This window comes from Solenopsis invicta, chromosome 10, assembly GCF_016802725.1.
Source record: "Solenopsis invicta isolate M01_SB chromosome 10, UNIL_Sinv_3.0, whole genome shotgun sequence".
Classification (NCBI taxonomy): Eukaryota; Metazoa; Arthropoda; class Insecta; order Hymenoptera; family Formicidae; genus Solenopsis; species Solenopsis invicta.
In genome coordinates, this window is record NC_052673.1 from 15,469,781 (window position 1) to 15,487,560 (window position 17,780).

The 17,780-nt window shown below is 39.1% G+C and overlaps 2 protein-coding genes and 1 long non-coding RNA gene across 5 annotated transcripts in view; 2 read left to right on the plus strand and 1 right to left on the minus strand.

Moving 5' to 3' along the window:
• Window positions 1-63: 63 nt before the first annotated feature.
• On the plus strand, window positions 64-1,880 carry LOC105197857 (DNA-binding protein RFXANK). Of its 2 annotated transcripts, none has more exons than XM_011164429.3 (6): window positions 64-368; window positions 451-716; window positions 892-1,024; window positions 1,097-1,317; window positions 1,396-1,543; window positions 1,737-1,880. In XM_011164429.3, exons 2-6 carry the CDS (start codon window positions 453-455, stop codon window positions 1,799-1,801), a joined length of 831 nt encoding a protein of 276 aa, XP_011162731.1. In that variant the 5' UTR covers window positions 64-368; window positions 451-452; the 3' UTR covers window positions 1,802-1,880. The 2 variants fall into 2 exon arrangements, with proteins under 2 accessions (XP_011162731.1, XP_011162732.1); XM_011164430.3 differs by having other exon boundaries at window positions 1,635-1,798.
• Window positions 1,881-2,014: 134 nt separating this feature from the next.
• LOC105197856 (coatomer subunit delta) lies at window positions 2,015-4,988 on the minus strand. Its single transcript, XM_011164428.3, has 8 exons — window positions 4,840-4,988; window positions 4,594-4,633; window positions 4,094-4,317; window positions 3,614-3,999; window positions 3,374-3,538; window positions 2,981-3,294; window positions 2,567-2,883; window positions 2,015-2,483 (listed from the first exon to the last, which is right to left on the minus strand). Exons 1-8 carry the CDS (start codon window positions 4,840-4,842, stop codon window positions 2,394-2,396), a joined length of 1,539 nt encoding a protein of 512 aa, XP_011162730.1. The 5' UTR covers window positions 4,843-4,988; the 3' UTR covers window positions 2,015-2,393.
• A 100-nt stretch (window positions 4,989-5,088) lies between these two features.
• LOC105197854 overlaps window positions 5,089-17,780 on the plus strand; it is a 71,300-nt gene continuing 58,608 nt past the window's right edge. Inside the window, exons 1-2 of one of the 2 annotated variants that reach the window (XR_005575653.1) lie at window positions 5,089-5,853; window positions 10,031-10,186. This is a non-coding gene — a long non-coding RNA (uncharacterized LOC105197854). Of the gene's footprint in view, window positions 5,854-8,538; window positions 9,143-10,030; window positions 10,187-17,780 lie in introns of those variants that run through there. The other variant, XR_850845.3, reaches the window with a different exon arrangement.

Sequence of the window (17,780 nt, forward strand, 5' to 3'; positions counted from 1 at the left end):
ATTAGTCCTGCTTCGCAGTTGGCACGAGAACGCGCGACACTTCACTTTCGGCACTGCCCGACACTCGCTCGCGTCAAAAACTCGTACGAAGCGACGAAATGCGAGTGAAATGCGTCGCGACGCATTACGACTTCGCGCCGTCCCGTCCAACCGATCGTAGTATAGTAGCGACACGTAGCGACATTACTCAGCGGCGTGAAGCCCAATATGGCCGCTGCGCAGGTGCATGTTTTCCGAATTTTGCGATGAGGAATGTTTTTAACTTTGAGATGACGCGTTTCTAACCTCCAAACATGACGCGAAAACAGTTCTATGTGATTTGACAGGAATATCCACACTTGCGTTCGGTTAATCCGATTACGAACAAAGTAGGTATCATAAAACTAAACTGGTACATTCACGGTATATCGCGCACGTTTCTCGTACACCTCGAAATTCATGTTTTGACAGCTATGGATGGACAAATCCATTCGGAATTAATTATGAAGGAGGAGCAGGACGAGGATGAGATAAAGGAGGGCCGGTGCTCCGCTGAGAGCGAGAAGAGCGTCACCCCGGACGGGTCGGCGATCGGGATACGGCCGAAGCCTCTGATCTGCAAGCCGGAGAACGTGAGCTGCAAGTCCGAGCCGATCGAGACGAAATGGGCACCAGGACACTTTGCGCTAGGAGCGTGGCAAGATGCGACCAGGACCAGCGCGTTTCAACCGTACAAGGTACTCCTCCCGCAGTCTTCCCCCTGAACTCCATGGGACGTCGGTACCAACCTCAACATTCGAGGGATTCGTCCGTTGCAAATTGACCGCGTAATTCACTGGAATACTATCGTCCGTACGTCATGAAAATGTTTGTATTTTACAGAGCTGAATATAAGATCTTGTCTCTTTACAGCCACCCACCCTGCTCACGAATCTGCAAAGAGGTAACACTCAGACGCAGATACATCAACTTTACATCGGCAATGATATCACGTTTCATACCTTGGCAGGTCAGGGGGAACTTACGTCTGATCACATACATTCAAGTAAATCACTACTTGTACATATTTTCTACATTGCCCATAGATATTGTTGTGAAATAACTCTATGCTGCGCAGGTTCAGTGGATAAGACTGATGAAAATGGTCTAACAGGATTGATGTGGGCCAGTGCTTACGGACAATTAGGTAGTGCTAGACAATTGCTCAAAAGGGGCGCCAGTATAAATCGTTGCGGATCAAAATTACAAACTAGTCTACACTTGGCGGCTGCTTATGGTCATCACGATGTTGTCAAATTGTTGTTGAGTCATGGTGCTGACCCTAATGCACGTGACAAGGCGTGTTGCATCTTCTTTATCTAAGTAAAAATTTAATGTTTAGTATCACGTCATATAATTACATTTCTGTTCTTATAGGATGGTAATACTCCATTAATATATGGAGCACAATGCGATCATCCACATGTGTGCTATGAATTGTTAACAAAGGGTGCAGAAGTAACGCTTAAAAATTCTTCAAATATAAGTGCATATAAAGCAGCAATCATGAATAATTCAATGAATGGTAAGTTTTTCTTTTAAAATTATATAAAAGTATTTATACACACATATACACACACTCACTCACAAATAATTCAATTTTTATTAATTTACAGCTAAGGCAGTTATTGAAAATTATTTAATATCACGAATTATAATAACTTAATGTATGAATTATAGCGATATTTGTACATAATTAAATATTTATTAATTTACAGCTAAAGCAGTTATTGAAAATCATTTGATACCACAAATTATAAATAACATAATGGATGAATTATAACGATATTTGTACATTAAATTGTAACAATATTTGTATATTGTATAAATTCTTAAATTGTAAATAAATAATAAAAACAGCAGTTGTATATTTTCGTTATTTGACTGTAAGAGAAAAATTAAGCATTAATTTTCAATAAAAATTAATAAGAAAAAAGATGGCAATGCAAAGCGTAAAATATTTTTGTGAGATAAGGTATATAAACTTACGAACGGGTAACAAAATTTGATATATATATATTTGGTAATAATACAATCCTTTGCAGGAGCTATACTAAAATAAATGTAAGAAAGCAAAAAGGATAAATTTGTGTATGCATCGTAATCAATTTTGTCCAATTAAAATATATCTTCCTTTTTTTTACAAATGTATATAAGTATTCGGCACGGGACAGTTATTAAAGAGCATGTTAAATTGATACATGCACATAAATATAGTAAATGACATATATCAATGTAAGGAATGACGGTATGGCAATAAAATAAAAATTCAAATAATCAATCTTGATTGTTGACCGTAACATTATGCCTCCCCACTGAACTGTGCCTATTTTTATATTCTTATATGCGCAAATATTTTATCTATGCGTTATGTCTTATACAACTTCATAATTATCAGTAAAAAACACAGTTTGTACCGAATATTTAACTGGGCTCTCATCTTCTACGAGCCAAACTTCATTTACCTGAAAAATAAAAATAATTATTTTTAAATTGTGTAATATAGGTTTTTTTGCGCAACACACAGAAATTCAAGTAAATTCTATACCTTAATTTTGGCATACGGCGTTTTAGATGTAAATGAAACATGAAGTGGGAAAAAATCTGCAGGTGTAGAAGAGGGGGCTGAAAATTCCATAGAGCCTGATTTCGTTGAAGCATCGATCACTGGCAAGGACCAAATTAACGTGTTTCGTCTTGCCTCATTTGTGTACTGCCCGTCGCATTCACTGATGACAGGATTACATCCGATAGGTAGGGGAATGTTTATTTGAACATCACTCAACTCGAGATCGGCCTGTTCCAATTCGTACTCGATATTTACGTCGCAGCCGCCTTCTCCGTTTTCAGAAGGCCAGCAATTTACTGAGCAATTAATTAAATGTTTATATCCATAAAAATTTTAGATTTATAAAAGTAAAAATTTAAGTAAAATTGCATGCAAAAACTATTATTGTCTTACTTGAAATTGGTAATGCTGTTTCATCTTGCGTTTGGAAACGCCATTTCAACACACCGACATCAGTGTTCAATGGAAATGGTTTTGTAGGTACTTTTAGACCTATCTGTCCATGCGCTCTAAACAATTCCTTATCCACATTTGGATGAGTTTGTAACTGTATTCCTCTTGTGTCGCTGTTCTCGACTTGCACACGGATGCGTCCCCATTTCTCGTCAGAGATATGTAAAGTCACCAAGCCATGCAACTCGAAGTACTGTAAACCTCCATCCCGACCGACACGTACCTTAAGTTGCTCTTCTTGCCTCAAATGAACCCTTTTGATGAAAATGCATTTAAGTGATTTGTTTGGGAATAATTTTGAAACTTCTCTATATCATCAATATAATAACATACAATTCTGTATTAATTAGTGGAACATTGGTTTGTGTTGTTTTTGGAGCAGCGAGGGGTCCTGATACGACATTTTCTCCTTCCTCCTTTAATTGATCAACAAATGAGTCTACGTCGCGGGACTTGCCACCTAATTTCATTGCACCTGGTCCAGCGTTTACTGGTTTCCTAATAAAAATATTATTTACAGCAAAAACGTCTACAAAACAACACAATTGCAATTTAGATTAAAATTGATCATACTGTTTGGGTTTGTAAGGTCTAATCGGTTCAGGCACAAAGTTAGCTGTATCACCAACAGCTGGAGTAGCCGGGGTGCTACCACTTCCATATCCTCCGCCAAATCCAGGACTTTTAATTCCCCCTTTTTTGTTAGCTTCCATCATCCTCTGCCTCTGCAATTCCTTGGCTTTTTCACGCATTTTATTCTTAGCTTCACGCTCTTGTGTCATTCGGACTGCTTGATAGACCTTCTCCTCATGCGAATCCATCTCCACAAAGGTTCTAATTTGTGCTAAAGTGACATTCTCCCTATATCCTAATGCAACTATCTCATCAAATGCAAATATCAAATTGAACGCATTTTCTGCTATTTCAAGCTCATCCATTGAGTTGCAATATTCTGGAATCTGTAAGATTCAGGTATTATTGTGTATACATTCAATACACATATGACAATACATTTTGACAAGTATACATAGGAATACCAATATATCTACTTACCACTTTCGCAAAGAGCCTCAAAGTTTCCAAGTCCTCCAAAATATTGCTGGCCTTAGTTGTGATAAGCAGCATGTACACTTTCTCAAGAGGCTGATAAACATACCTAACCGATTCCGTTTCCACGAATGTATGCTGTTTACCCGAGCTCATCAGTTTTGGGAACGCAGCGAGTAGGCCTTCTATTCTCGCCTTCGTCATTTCGACAAACTGTCGAGAGATTATGGCTGGAAGAATCATGCAAACCACAATGATGACGCAGTCGTAGCAAATGATATTTTTCAAATTATTCAATTCTATCGGTAAGAGGATTTGAGAAAGCAGAAAATTACGCGACTTTCTTACAACCGACCGGCTGACACTCATGCCTCAACAAATAAAAACGCAGTGTGGATTACAAGGTAAGGAATATCATATGATCAGCTTAGTGCAGCCGGGCGACACTATCAAATCGAGACACGCATACGGCAGCGGCGTAACACAAGGACGTTTTGCGAACTCACTTTTCCCGGCCTTGGTGCATACCGCGGCGGCGATGAGTACCTGGAAGAAAAAGGAAGAGCGAACGATGCAGCATACATTTAGACTGACAATACTTGCGAGATTAAATGCCTGGCGATCGTACGCCGCTAAATGGATGACATCTGCGGACGATGTCACGAGCTCGCGGCTCCGCCACTCCGAGGCTCTCGTTTCCAGAAGCGATATTTCGACATAGCGACTCACAATCGCGAGAGACGATCACTTACCATCTTGGCGAGCGATTCCGCAACGGGCTCCGTGTACGCCCCGCGAATTTAGTCTAAACGTGCTTCTTGTCACACACGTTCCGATCCGCTTTCCACATCACACATATACAAATACATGGAGAAGGGTAGCAGAGGGCGCACTGTGCTGACGTGTGCCATGATGAAATACGTTCCGCCACGAATTACGATAATTGTGTAGTCGGAAGTCACCGAGCGGCACTCACAGATCACGTGGACTCGCGACAACGCAGTCCTGACAAACGTTAGCCAATCACGATGCCGGAAGAATAGTATGTGCGTAGCAGAGAGAAGCCAGAGTGGCCCAAGCCACTCGATCGAGACGCTGCGTGCGCCGCGCGCATGCGCCGCGGCCGTCCTGTTCACGCCGCTACGCAGTGGCATGGAGACGGTCGGTGAGCCGGCGAGCCGGTCGGTCAAGTAGGACGGCGCGTAGTTGTCTCGCGTCGCGGCGCATTTCAACCTGTATCTTCGTCGTCTCGTGCGAGTGTTTGACGCGAGCGAGTGTATCGAGAGTGCCGTGGAGTGTCGAGAGCGAAGGTGAAGTGTCGGCCGTTCGTGTCAACATTCGTCGTGTCGGTTACGATGTATGGTGGGAAGTCGTGTGGCGTTCAATCGTGTTTTGCATCCTCTCCGTTGTCTCGTATCTCGAATTTTCGACGGGCGTGAGTACCGGGAGGGTCGAAAACGAAGAGTTATGCGTTCGTACCAAGTGTGAATCGATCTTGGATCCCCCGTGCCGCTCAGACGACAACTGTGTCGGTTGGTCGGGACGGAGCGAGGTCGCTCGTGTGTTCAATCTCGTCTTCTCGGTTGCCCCGTATTCCGCATCTCGAGTATTCGACGGGCGTGAGTACCGAGAGGGTCGAAAACGAAGAGTCGTGCGTTTCGTGCAAAGTGTGAATCGAGACGAATCGCCGTGAGGAGAATCTTGGACTTCGAACATTCGAGAGCTGCGGCCGAAACGGAGCTGGACGGAGCGACCAGCGGCGAACGGTGAGTCAATATTCATTTGTAGCTACTGTTTATTCGCCCTCTCGTTCCTATTGCGTTCGCATAAATCGTGACAAGACGAATCAGTGAATCGCGCGAAAACTGTTAGGCTAGGCATAAGAAAAATTCGAAATTTGTTTACGCTCGCTCGGCGCTCTTTTCGTCAGGTGTGCCAACATTTTGACGATGTGCTTTCCGCGGTCTAATCTGTGTTCATTGGCAACGTAGTGCATGTTCACGTTGTAGAGATGGCGTTTCGAAAAATTCGTATCGAATCGTGGGCATGGCCACTCTCAACTTCTCTCTGTTCGTAATTCGCAGTGTTTGGAATGAAACAGACTGTTTGGATGGTTTTTAGACAGTGAAAAAAGAAAAAAAAAGAGAAATAACGCATAGAAAGTGTGAAGGATCCTCGCTATATATTTTTTTTATTTGATTAATACGAACTTATCATTGATTTGTACAGATCAATTTCATCAATTTTACATCGGTATTAAATTACATGTCTTTGACCAAATTCCGATTCTCGATCGCAATTGATTCAATTATTTATAGAAAATTTTTTAATTTTATAATGCGTCTTCTTTAATTTGTCTAATTTTTTCTTACATATCCAACAATAAATTAATAATTCTATCCGTGTCAATGGTATATTATAGTTATTATTTAATCAGTTAATCACAGATTAAATTAAACGGAGTTGTCTTAAATAGAAATTTAAATTGCAAGTGTTTTCTGTCGTATTTCATTTATATCTAAATAATTTATAAAGAATGCATTATTCCGAAAGCTATGATTAAAATATATGTCAGACATAATCGTTCAAATCTGCAATATCCGAAACTGAACATGGTTTCGAAAATACACGCTAGAGGACACCATCGAACAGAATAGACGCTGTTTATTCTGTGGAATGGCGGGCGCAATTTCACATCGGTGAAAGGATTATGATTACGCTATTCGTGCAAAGAGCATTAAAAGGTAAATGTGATATACGTGTAATTATACTGTTGTGAGCTTGTCAGAAGTTGAAGTGATCAACTCCACTTCATGTGAATCTCTTAATTTAGTATCGATTTGCACGATTAGTTAGAACTTTATCAATTTTCTCTACGGTCTATTTTACGGAGTCGATCAATTGACAAGCTTCTGAGAAGTTCATAAACTCTCATATAATATGTTGCACAACTGACAGAGAAATGTTTAGAAAATAGTGGCGATTTTGAAAAGCAGTGTTTCCGTTCACTGAAACAGAAAATTATCGTGGCAGACTATTTCCTGTCTGACTCGTTATACTGAGAAAAAGAAGTCTAAATATTTAGAAGCAAATGTTACTTATGATGTTTTTTTTCAATATTCATGAATTATAAATAAATTTAACTGCAACGAAATATATATATGTTTCTGTGAAATGTCTCATTTTTCTTATTAAATGGTTTATTTGCTAGGAAGACAATTTTATTGCCGTATTTAACCATTCTTTTATCGAAAGTGTACCCGAATATCCATTTTTATGTTAAATAATTTTTTTTATATTCTACAGTAGCCTTAGCGTTTGGTAATTTTACAAGTAAACATTTTTTATCTAATTTAATTTTTTATCAAAAAATACTTTTTTGAGATGAACAATCAAGTTTTATTTTTAAATTAGTTGGATCTTTAGTAAAATAAGGCTTAAACAAGTATTTATTTCAGTGAATTCTAAATATTTAAAGAAAAATTTTATCTTACAAAAAAATTTTTAAGTATCTTTTTCTCAATGTACATTTTTTTCAAATTTTTTTTGTCAAATCATCAACGTATCGTTATGATTATTTGAAGGCGAGGAAGGTAGGTTATATATATTTTTGTAACTCTTCTAAAATATTGAATAATTTTTCTGATTGATGCAAAACATATATACAGTCACGAAGTTGTTTCAACGCAAGTTAAATAAAAATTTATTTTATATTATATATTCATTAAATATTAGAATTTTTTAAAGAAAACACGACTGATAGTGAAAGCTATTGCCAACGATGCATTTCCATTAACAGTACACTTTTGATTTGTAGCATAAAATACTTCTAATATCTTGTGTCCGGACAATTAATTTAGACTGTACATAAGTTTATCTTGTTTATTTAATATTATTTTGTTACAATTTTATCATTTTTTTACACACATTTTCAGACGTGAGTAAAAAGAAGTAAAAATAGTAGAGAAAAAAATCGATGCTTTGTTGCATTTTTATTTAAATACATATTTCAATCTTTTGTTAATAATAGATCAATGAATTTTTTCAGTTTGAATATAAATTTGTTTCTGATGGAAATGGACGAGTTTTTTAATTCATCGATTGACTTTGTTTTGTAAAAGTTGCATTTGCGCATAATGCGAATCAATCGACGAATTAAAAAATTCGCTTAGAGAAAGGTTTCTTTAAGTCAAAAAATATTTATTTGATTCAAAGAAATTGGTGAATTACTATACGGTTAAGGAAAGCTTTTTTAATTTGACGAAATGTTTTGGTTATTTTATTTAATTAAAATTAAAGAAATTTGGTTGTGCACAACGCAAATCTTTCTTTAAACGAAAGATGTATTTTTGAAACTAGAACTAAATTATTTCTTACATTTCTGTCATTTACTTTTTTTTGAATTAAATAATTATTTGTTTAATTTAAACAAATGGTTTGAGCAAATAATTTATTCACTTTTAAAAAGGCTCTCTAATAATCGTTTCTTCAAATCAAATAAATTTTTATTTTTTGCAAAGATATTTTTATTTCAACTTAAAAAAAACCAAGTGAAAGAAATCGATTTCATTAATTTAAACGTAATTTTTCTCTGGATTTGTATATTACTGAATTTTTATTTTACGAGAGTTTCTAATTGAGTTTTCCCTATAAAATTACGATATTTGATGAATTCGAGCACATCAAATAATCCCCCCGATAACCCCCATCTCCCAATATTCTGTGTCCGGGCAATTAGTTTCGTGACTGTACATATATACAATTTGATCGCGCGCCATTCGAGCTAATGACCGCGCCATTTCTTAATGCGCCAACTTCAGGTCGCACTCATCGCGACGCAGCTCCCCCCACTCCCCCCTCCCAGTTTCCCTCGAACTTCCGTACTTGATGCAACGTTTCCGAACGTGACAAGGGAAATCGCTCGTTATTCTCATTAATCCGATCGCTCGTGGTCAATCGATCGTCGATTCGTCACGCCGGCAACGAGTAGATCGGTGACGAGTAGAGGAAATCGACGCCGAAGACGCTACGTTGGACGCGAAACGTCCTCGTCAGGTACACACACCGGCGCGCCGTGCCGCTAATTTAGTGGCGGCCATTATCGCGACGTGTATGTACATACATACACATTCGCCGGCATTTGCTTCGCGTCCTGTCGCGTTTCAACGGCTAGCCGCCGCGGAAGATGAACGGCGCGTATCGTTATTACGCCCTGGAGGGATCCGCGTTTCCACCGCGTTGCCCTGCATGCGCCTGCCGCGGACCGACTCGTGCCTTCGCGGGTAAAAATGGCGGGAAAAAGAATGTCGCGCAACGACGATCGTTTGTGGCAGATTGGCAAGAGAACGGAATTTGCTTCCTTTCCTTTCCTTCTCTCGGTCGGATCGATCATCGAATTCGAGAGAATTCATTCCAAGGGGGGTAACGGATCTACGCGGAATTAACGAGTATTGGAGCGACGTGAACGAGGGGCGAGAAGCGAGGAGTCGGCCGCCGTCTCGTCGAAGGCTTTTCGGTTCTCACGAGCCTCCACGAGGCGGCGATCGTTGTAATTAATTTACGACGCTGCTCCTTTCCCGTGTTTCACGGCGCGGCGTCGCCGTTATTACTACATAACCGCTGTCGGCAACAGAAGCGGCGCGGCCGACGAGTGGCTTTTAGAGGGAAATTAAGCCCCGGGCGTAAGCGGTTAACAAAGAAATTAATGCGCGTATATCGCACTTGTACCGCCATCAAGCGTCGTCCAGTGAGGGACGTGGGGAGGGGGAGAGGGGACGCGCAGGGAAGGAGGGAGAGCCAGAGGGCCGAAGGCGGTACCGCCGGTTCACCCAATTAGCTAGCGAGCTAATTGGACCTACGTGCCTTAATACGGCACTCTTTTGCGAACGTGAGCGAGTCACCATCTTGGTAACAAGAGGGGACTAACCCCTGTTCTTTTTTCAGGTCATGCGGCGCGGATTAAGGAAACACGCTGACGTCGGGTGCCCACCCTTGGTTTTCCGTTCTTGTAGGAGCAGAACCTCGGAGTCGACATCGTGGAACGAAACGCCGGCCGATCGTCGCGTTAACCGGGGATACGGCGCCGGGGACAGCCGATCGGTGAGTGAGCTTTACGATATTTGCACGAGTTACCATTTTCTCGTCCGCACACGTGAAAGGGAGATGAGTGAGATCAGAGCCGGGACCGAGGATGAGGCAAAACGAGACATTTTTCTTTTGTCAAAAATTTTAAAAGGAGCAAATAGGGTAATTTAAATTTTGTATATATAATACATATTTTAATTTATTTAAAACATTTAAAATCATTACTAAATCAAGGAAAGTTACTTATTGTTAGACAAAGAAAAAAGTTGTTAACTTGATTAAATTTTTCAACTTGATTGAATTTCTTTGGTATTTATGTATTATATTGAAGTCAAATACATAAATAATTAAACTGAAAATGTTTAATCGAGTTGAAAAATTGAGACAAATTAATTTTTTTCTCAGTGTATATGAGAATATAAGGAATATTATTTAAAATCATTGCTAAGATTGGTATTCATAATTGAATCTTGTTTCAAGACCGTCTTGAGTAATATCTTAAGTCTTAAGATATTAATACAGGCTTATGATTAGTTGATGACATCTTAAGACAATACTTGAGACAGTCTTAAATATAAAAATCGCTTAAGTTAGGAAAAATTATTTATGTATAAGAATATGAAAATTCTTTCAATTAAAAGTAAAATTAGAAAACACGAAGAGAATTATTTTAAGCGAAAAAATACATTTTCTCAGTATGAATATTTACAAGAATTAATGTTATATGAATATGAAATCTATATAAATATGAAATGTACATAAATATAAAAATTTAAATATAAAATGTATATTGTACATGAATACTCTGATTTTATACTGTGATTTCAGGAATTATTTCGTTCGTTTGTAACATACAGAATTTCATACAGATACTCGTAATCTGTATGTTGGTATTATATACACGCGTGATTATATGTTCCTATTAAATTAATATTAAAATAAAATAAAATATGTTAAATATTACTAATTAATATTGTTTCTTGTTATATCTTACATAGCGTAAAAGAAAAATTATTGTTACTAAAGAGCATGTTTTTGTCTCTTTTGCTTCGGATTACCGAAATGTCTAGTCCCGGCTCTGGTAAGATAAAGTAAATGTTCCAGTGACCAAACACATCTCTATATCCAAATATTTACACAAAAACTCATTATTAGTTCATCTTAAATGTGTTTTTTCATAACATTAAGATTTAATTGCAATTTTGGAATATTTTAAGAATATTTATAAGATGTTATTTTAAATATTATAAAAATTAATGCTATAACAAAAATTAATTTGCTATAGAACTAAATTAGAGTTCATATTTTGATAATGTTCTTAAAATTTTTTAACAAACGTTATGCATTTGTTAAGATAACATTTTTTGTATTAATTTTAAACGGTACAGAGAAATTCACACATTTTCAGACATTAAAGACAAGCATTTTAGATCATCCGGATATTGCTTTATTCAGTTAGTTTACAAATTTTTTATATTTTCTACGTTAACAATTATACCTCAGTTAATTGTATAATTAAATCGCTTTATATCATGAATTCATACAAAAATTCAACAATCTCGACTCTTTCTCATTACGTGTCCGATTACTAGAACATTTACCTTATCCGACTGCTTGGAATCTTATTGCACCTCGCCAAGTATATCTCCCTGGATTCTCGAATTTCCGTATAACCGCGTTTGAGATATTTAAATGATATTAAAACACAGTTTTATCCGCGTTATTCGCGAAGATTAATATCTCCTGCCTTTTCTTCGAGCGAAAGGAAGAGAGTTTCCTCCTTTCTTTCCCCTTTTTTTAAACTCTAAATTTATAAATTTTCCGACGCTGCGAGAGAAGCGTCGTTGCTGATACATCTCCCTGAAGGATGAAAAGAATAGGGTTTATATTTTATGACGACGGAATTTTTTTCTAAATGTCACATTTGATATTCGTATAAAAATGAGACGCGTGTGCTTCGCACGGCGGATCTTCATTTCGCGTTATTACGGTGACACGTATCAAGAGAGAACAAATTCCGATATCAAAGGGATTCGAATAATTCCGTTTCGAAGTAAGCGTCACGTCTACCTCGCAAACGTTGTATTTTATCGCTCCTTTGGCGAGAGCCCCCGAGCGTGCATTTATCCCGATAAGTTGGAAACTCCGCGAGTTCGTTATCGCGATTTTTTTCCGCGTTAGATTGTGGCGGCCGGGCGTTTTTGTGCGTACGGTTTTTAGAGAATGCACCAACGGTATTAGCGTAATGTCAACGTGAAAAAGAACGAGATAATACGAGAGTACACAGTGTGAACTCAGCTGTTCCTATCGGAAATATAAGCCGGGGAATTTCGACGGAAATTCGTTTGACGCTTGTAAAAATTAACGGAAGCAGTCTCGACCCATTTTACGTTTACGTTCGAGTTACGAGCTTCTTTTGGCTTAACCAACCACGCGTTATCGTCCCTTTGTGCAAGAGAATTACCATTTCCGGTATACCATTTTTCCTCGACCGGAATCTCACGTTCCTCCTCTCGGAAGAGTCGCACGTACGCGCCGTTGCAACCGCGACGAGGATAAATTTCGATAAGAAAACCCGGCGTTATCGCGATAATTCCCGGGGCGTTCGGAGAGACTGTTAGGGAGGACGTACAGAATCGCCAAAGATAAACGGCACCGTGCGTCATACGACGGTCGGATATGATCGCGAAATCCGCGCTTTCAAATGCAAATGTAACGGACCACCGCCACCGCAGCGAGAACAATCGCGAGCGCGCGCGACCAAGATTTACTACTGTTTACCGCAATTTATTTTTGCGCAAAACACAGAGTTTTCCGCCGCGGCGCGCGGCCGGGTTCCATCAGAAACGAGATTAATACGCGGAGAGATCTGCATCGCCACATCCACGCTGCTGTTCCATCATTATTCTCGTATTATTTACGCGCCCTTTTTTTTACGTTTTGAACTCAAAATTATCATTTAATTTCTAGGATACGGGGTGTCCCGAAATTCGCGAATCGAAATATTATAAGAATATTCTCGAAAAACTAGGTAAAATAGTTATTTGTAAATTTTTATTTCGAACAGTAATTTTTGAGATACAAAGGCTTGATACTTTCTTGCACACAATTTTTTCTATTGAATATTTTGCTGAATTTTAGGATATGGAGGCTTTTGGAGTCACTTATTACAAATCTAAAGTCAAAATTAATTTAATTTGTCTTGATAATTATTTTGGCTGCCATTTTGAATCTATCATTAAAAATTTGTCAATTATAAATTTAAATTTGAAATCAGTAACATCGAAAACATTAATATAAAGCTTTGAAGATACGTTTATTATCATTTTCATTTCAGAATGAATTTTTTATTTAAACAATGCTAATTTTGATTGATTTTTTTGTTTCTAACTTATAATTAATATAAAATAATTACATATATTCATGTATATACACAAGTCTTAGAAATGTAACTATACGAAATGCGTACTCTCTAAATCTCGTAGAGTGAATAAAAATTGTTCGAAAAATTGCACAGGAAAAATTGCAGTTTTTAATCTTTCAGAGTGATGTTTCACTTTGCAAGATTTCGAGAGTAATATAAATCAATTACCAAATACGTAAAAACATACAAAAAATGCAGCAAGAAAGTCCTTTGTAGAGAACACATTATACGACAAAGGATTAAACTAGTCAGTCCAGTGATTAAATTTAGACGGTCACCAAACCATCTACCGCATGTGTAACTCACGAACAAGCGACTGTCTAAATGTAGGTAATTTGTGGTTGACCAACTTTATATTCTTACATCTCAAAAATTACTGTTTAAAGTAAAAATTTATACAACTATTTTATTTAACTTGTCGAGAAGTTCCTTGCTATAGAATTTTAATTCGTGGATTTTCGAACACTATATCGTTAACTTTGCATGGGCAACATACTCTTTTATTAAAAACACTCTGCTCGTGTTTCGCAATTAAATTCCTTCGTGTAGATCCAATCGTAGAAAACGTCTGCCCTTGTCGCCGTATCGTCATCGCGGTAATTGCTGCATTAATATAATAACCGTCTATCTTCTCGCTATTGCATTTCATCACGAAATTTCTCATTTAAGTTTGATATCATGTAAAAAATGTAATTACTCACAACGCATTTCTGCTTCAACCATTTCCATAAGCGACGTAGGTACACGATATTATTATTACAAACATTACGGAGTCAAGAGATCAGACGTAATTACTGCAGTCGCTAATACTAACGTTGCTCGCGTGTAATCGACGCGAATTAATTGTTAATTGTCTGGAAATGTGCAGCAACTGTTCCTAATTAGACGTCTTGACAATTTCTTATCAACATACTCCTCACAATCTAGACACCGAGAGAAATAATTATCAAACGTTTAGTTAAATAGCGATCAAATGAATTTTGTAGTTACTGATACCAAAAACTTAGTTACATTTAACGAAACATTTGGTCACAACTTGTGTGAAATGTTGTTTGATTAAGGCCACATATCGTTTGGTCAAAACAATTACACATTTAATAATTATAACTATGAAATTTATTTGTTCACTATTTATTAAACGTTTGGTTTATTTCACCAGATATTTCTCTCAGTGTAAATAATCGAACCAAGTACTGACGCAAATTATTCATGCAAGTCGAGCGAAATATACTTTTGCGATTTATATTTAGATTTGTTATATTTAGTTTTTTGTATGCGTGCTTAAGGGAGTTTCTTTTTATGATTTATTTCAAACGATCTTTTAATTCGATTAAATTTGAATTTAATTTATTTACATACGTTTTATCTAATTTAATTTAATCCGCGGTAAAGTATCGGTACGGTTTTAGAGTAGAGTTTTATTTTGTATTTTCAGTTCAAACGTTCTCGCGAATTTACTTAGAGCTTTATAAGATCTATAAACGAAGTCGCTGAGAGATATTCCAGTGACACAAGCGAAGTTGGTACGTAATCTTATTAAACGGATGGGAGTTTACTGTTGAATACACGAGATGTAGGTCAGTGGTTTTGACAAGGCCGGCGAGCCCGAATTCGAGGGTGAAACTGGTCGCATAAACCCGCGCGCAACCGCTACCGAGGTTTGCGGTTGAAGTTGATCAGTTTTACCGTAATGAAAAGACTTAATGCCCCGCCGATATCTTGAGCGCGTCCCATGGCGATCGTTAAGTTGAGGCCTCGCTCGCGCGCAGAAACGTTTTTCCTAATGGCGCTCTCGGAGCTCCGGATAAATTAATCTCCCCGCGAACGATCGTTCAGTTATTAATGTCTCTTTCTCTCTCTCTTTCTTTTTTCTCTATTTTTTCCCCTCCTAAAGAGAACTAAGATGCGTAGGATTTCCTGTCAGAGCGGGCAGGATAAATCCCTTCTCTATCTTCTCTCGGTAGTCCCTTCAGATCGTCCCGTTCGGATCTGATTAATTGAGGATCGCGCGAAACGATCAATCGCTTCGAAGGGACAATGGCAAGTGCGTGAGCTCACATTGACTGATGATCGACAGGAAGTCTGACCGAGTTTGTGCCAATTCCAAGTTCCGAACTTGGTACGCAAATTTCATCGTCGGGACACGTTAGTTCCCGGCTTTATAGCCTTCTCCCCGATGACGAACAATGAATAGCTTTTTGTGATTAACGAGCGGCATTTAACGAAGACGCGTCGCACCGTTCTAGCCGTGGCTCTGTCTCTCAAGCTTCCTTCTCTCAAGCTTCTTGTCTCACTTGATTAGAGTCGTATAATCAGATTGTCGGTATGAAATTGTATCTGGCGGCCATAATACAACAATATTTCATGCAAAAGTTCGCAATGGTTATGACACTTAATTTAGCAGGGAATTACATTTAGATTTTTAATTAAATGTGAAATACTAGCATAAATCAAATCAATTACCTTTGCTAATGAGCTTTTTAAATTCAATTATTCGTTTAATTCTCTCTCCCTCTCTCTCTTTCTCTCTTTCTCCTTTTTTGTAAACATTTTTAATCAAATATAATTTATCGCCACAAGCGTTGCGATTTCGATTCATTTGGACAACACCCAATTTGGGTCCTTAATTAAACGCAGTTACTCGATTTCTTTTCGCACATCACCCTATTTTCATCGCGCTGTGATACATATTTTCTACTGAAAAAGGACTTCATAATTCTTTTCTCATTCTCGGCTATTTTATTCTCGGTGTCGCTCTCGATTTATGAGAGCCCTCCTTCCGCGTGCTTTCCGACCTCCTTTTCCTCGTACGAGAATTCCCGTCGCGATATCGTGGTCAGTGATGGGGCGCCTCTTTCAGCCGGGCACGAGTTCTTCCACTTTGCTAAGCGAGGGTTCGCGCCACCATTTGTCGGGCCGTCCATTCATCTGTCCGTCGGTGGTCGGTCGGTCGGTCGGTCGGTGGGTTCTACGCCAACGTAGGTAGAGGCGAGGTGGCGGACCAGAGCGGGATGCAACTCGCAACAGCGCGCGCTTTCTCCATCGTCGAGGGAGAGGACAGTGTGTGTGTGTGTGTGTGTGTGTGTGTGTGTTTGTGTGTTGTGTGTGTGTGTGTGTGAGAGAGAGAGAGAGAAAGAGTGAGTTAGAGCGCTGGAGAGGGAAGAGGGAAACGGAGGGATCCCGGGAGCTCTATCGACCGACTTCTCTCTCATCCAGCATCCCAGCTACGGAGCCGTAGGTAGTAGTTGCAGCTGAAATCTCCTCCTCCTCCTCCCCCTCGTGCTACTACTACCACTCTCTATGATTCTCTCTCTTGCTTCTTCTTCTCTCCTACTCCATCCCGTTATCCCGATTCTCCCTACCGTCCCGTATCTCTCTGTCGGTCTTCCTCGCGTTCAGGAAGAACGCCTCTCTCACTTCGGCCAAAGCGAACTCTTGACATTTCGCCGTGCCAGTGCACCAGTTCTCTATCCCAGCGAAAGCCCAGATGTCCTCCAAGGTTTGTTAATGTGCGCTGATTGCCAACGTCGATCCCGCCACGCTATTCTCACCGAGCGTGAAGGAATATGAGGGGAGAAGGCCTAGGTGAAAAAAAAAGTCGAGAGGGATGAGTTTAATGAAAAAGATAGAAACGCGTTGATTATACGGGACGTTGAGGGGCACGTGGTGGAACTGGGGATCATTTATCTAAGGATAGGGATCGCTTAATAACGTACGTAAATCCTGCCGACACTTTTCTACGTATGCATTATAATTTTTAAACTAAAATATTTTCAGCAGCATTTGTAGAAATAGAATTCTTTATCTTGTCGAGATTTCAAGCTCAACCCTCGCCCTTTCGCCCCGTTTTCATCTTCTACTTCCGCCCGAACGACAATCTCTGACCCAGAAACTTTACGCGCCGTAAAGATTCTTCGTCCGGAGAATTGGAAAACGATTTAAGACGGCGACTTTTCCTTTGGCCCGATAAGACGATGCTCTTCCAATCGTAGAACGATACATCAAAGCGGTGAGTTTACGAGAGGAACAGGCCCGTGTAGCCTACGAGTTGTAATGGCGGCAGCGTCGGCGGCGGTGGCGGCGAAGGGATGGTCGATGGTAATGTTTCCGTGCCGGAAGTTACATTATTTTATTCATGCGGTGCCACGTCGGGATTGGCGCAAACATCGTGTGCCGAGTACGGCC

Bases quoted from the DNA above. Each gene is read 5' to 3' on its own strand.
- LOC105197857 (XM_011164429.3), top strand. From the start codon at position 453: ATGGATGGACAAATCCATTCGGAATTAATTATGAAGGAGGAGCAGGAC. The intron at 717-891 runs GTACTCCTCCCG...GTCTCTTTACAG, and splicing joins GCGCGTTTCAACCGTACAAG to CCACCCACCCTGCTCACGAA. The intron at 1,318-1,395 runs GCGTGTTGCATC...CTGTTCTTATAG, and splicing joins ACCCTAATGCACGTGACAAG to GATGGTAATACTCCATTAAT.
- LOC105197856 (XM_011164428.3), bottom strand. The intron at 2,884-2,980 runs GTAAGACAATAA...TTAATTGCTCAG, and splicing joins AACAGCATTACCAATTTCAA to TAAATTGCTGGCCTTCTGAA. The intron at 2,484-2,566 runs GTATAGAATTTA...TTTATTTTTCAG, and splicing joins CGCCGTATGCCAAAATTAAG to GTAAATGAAGTTTGGCTCGT.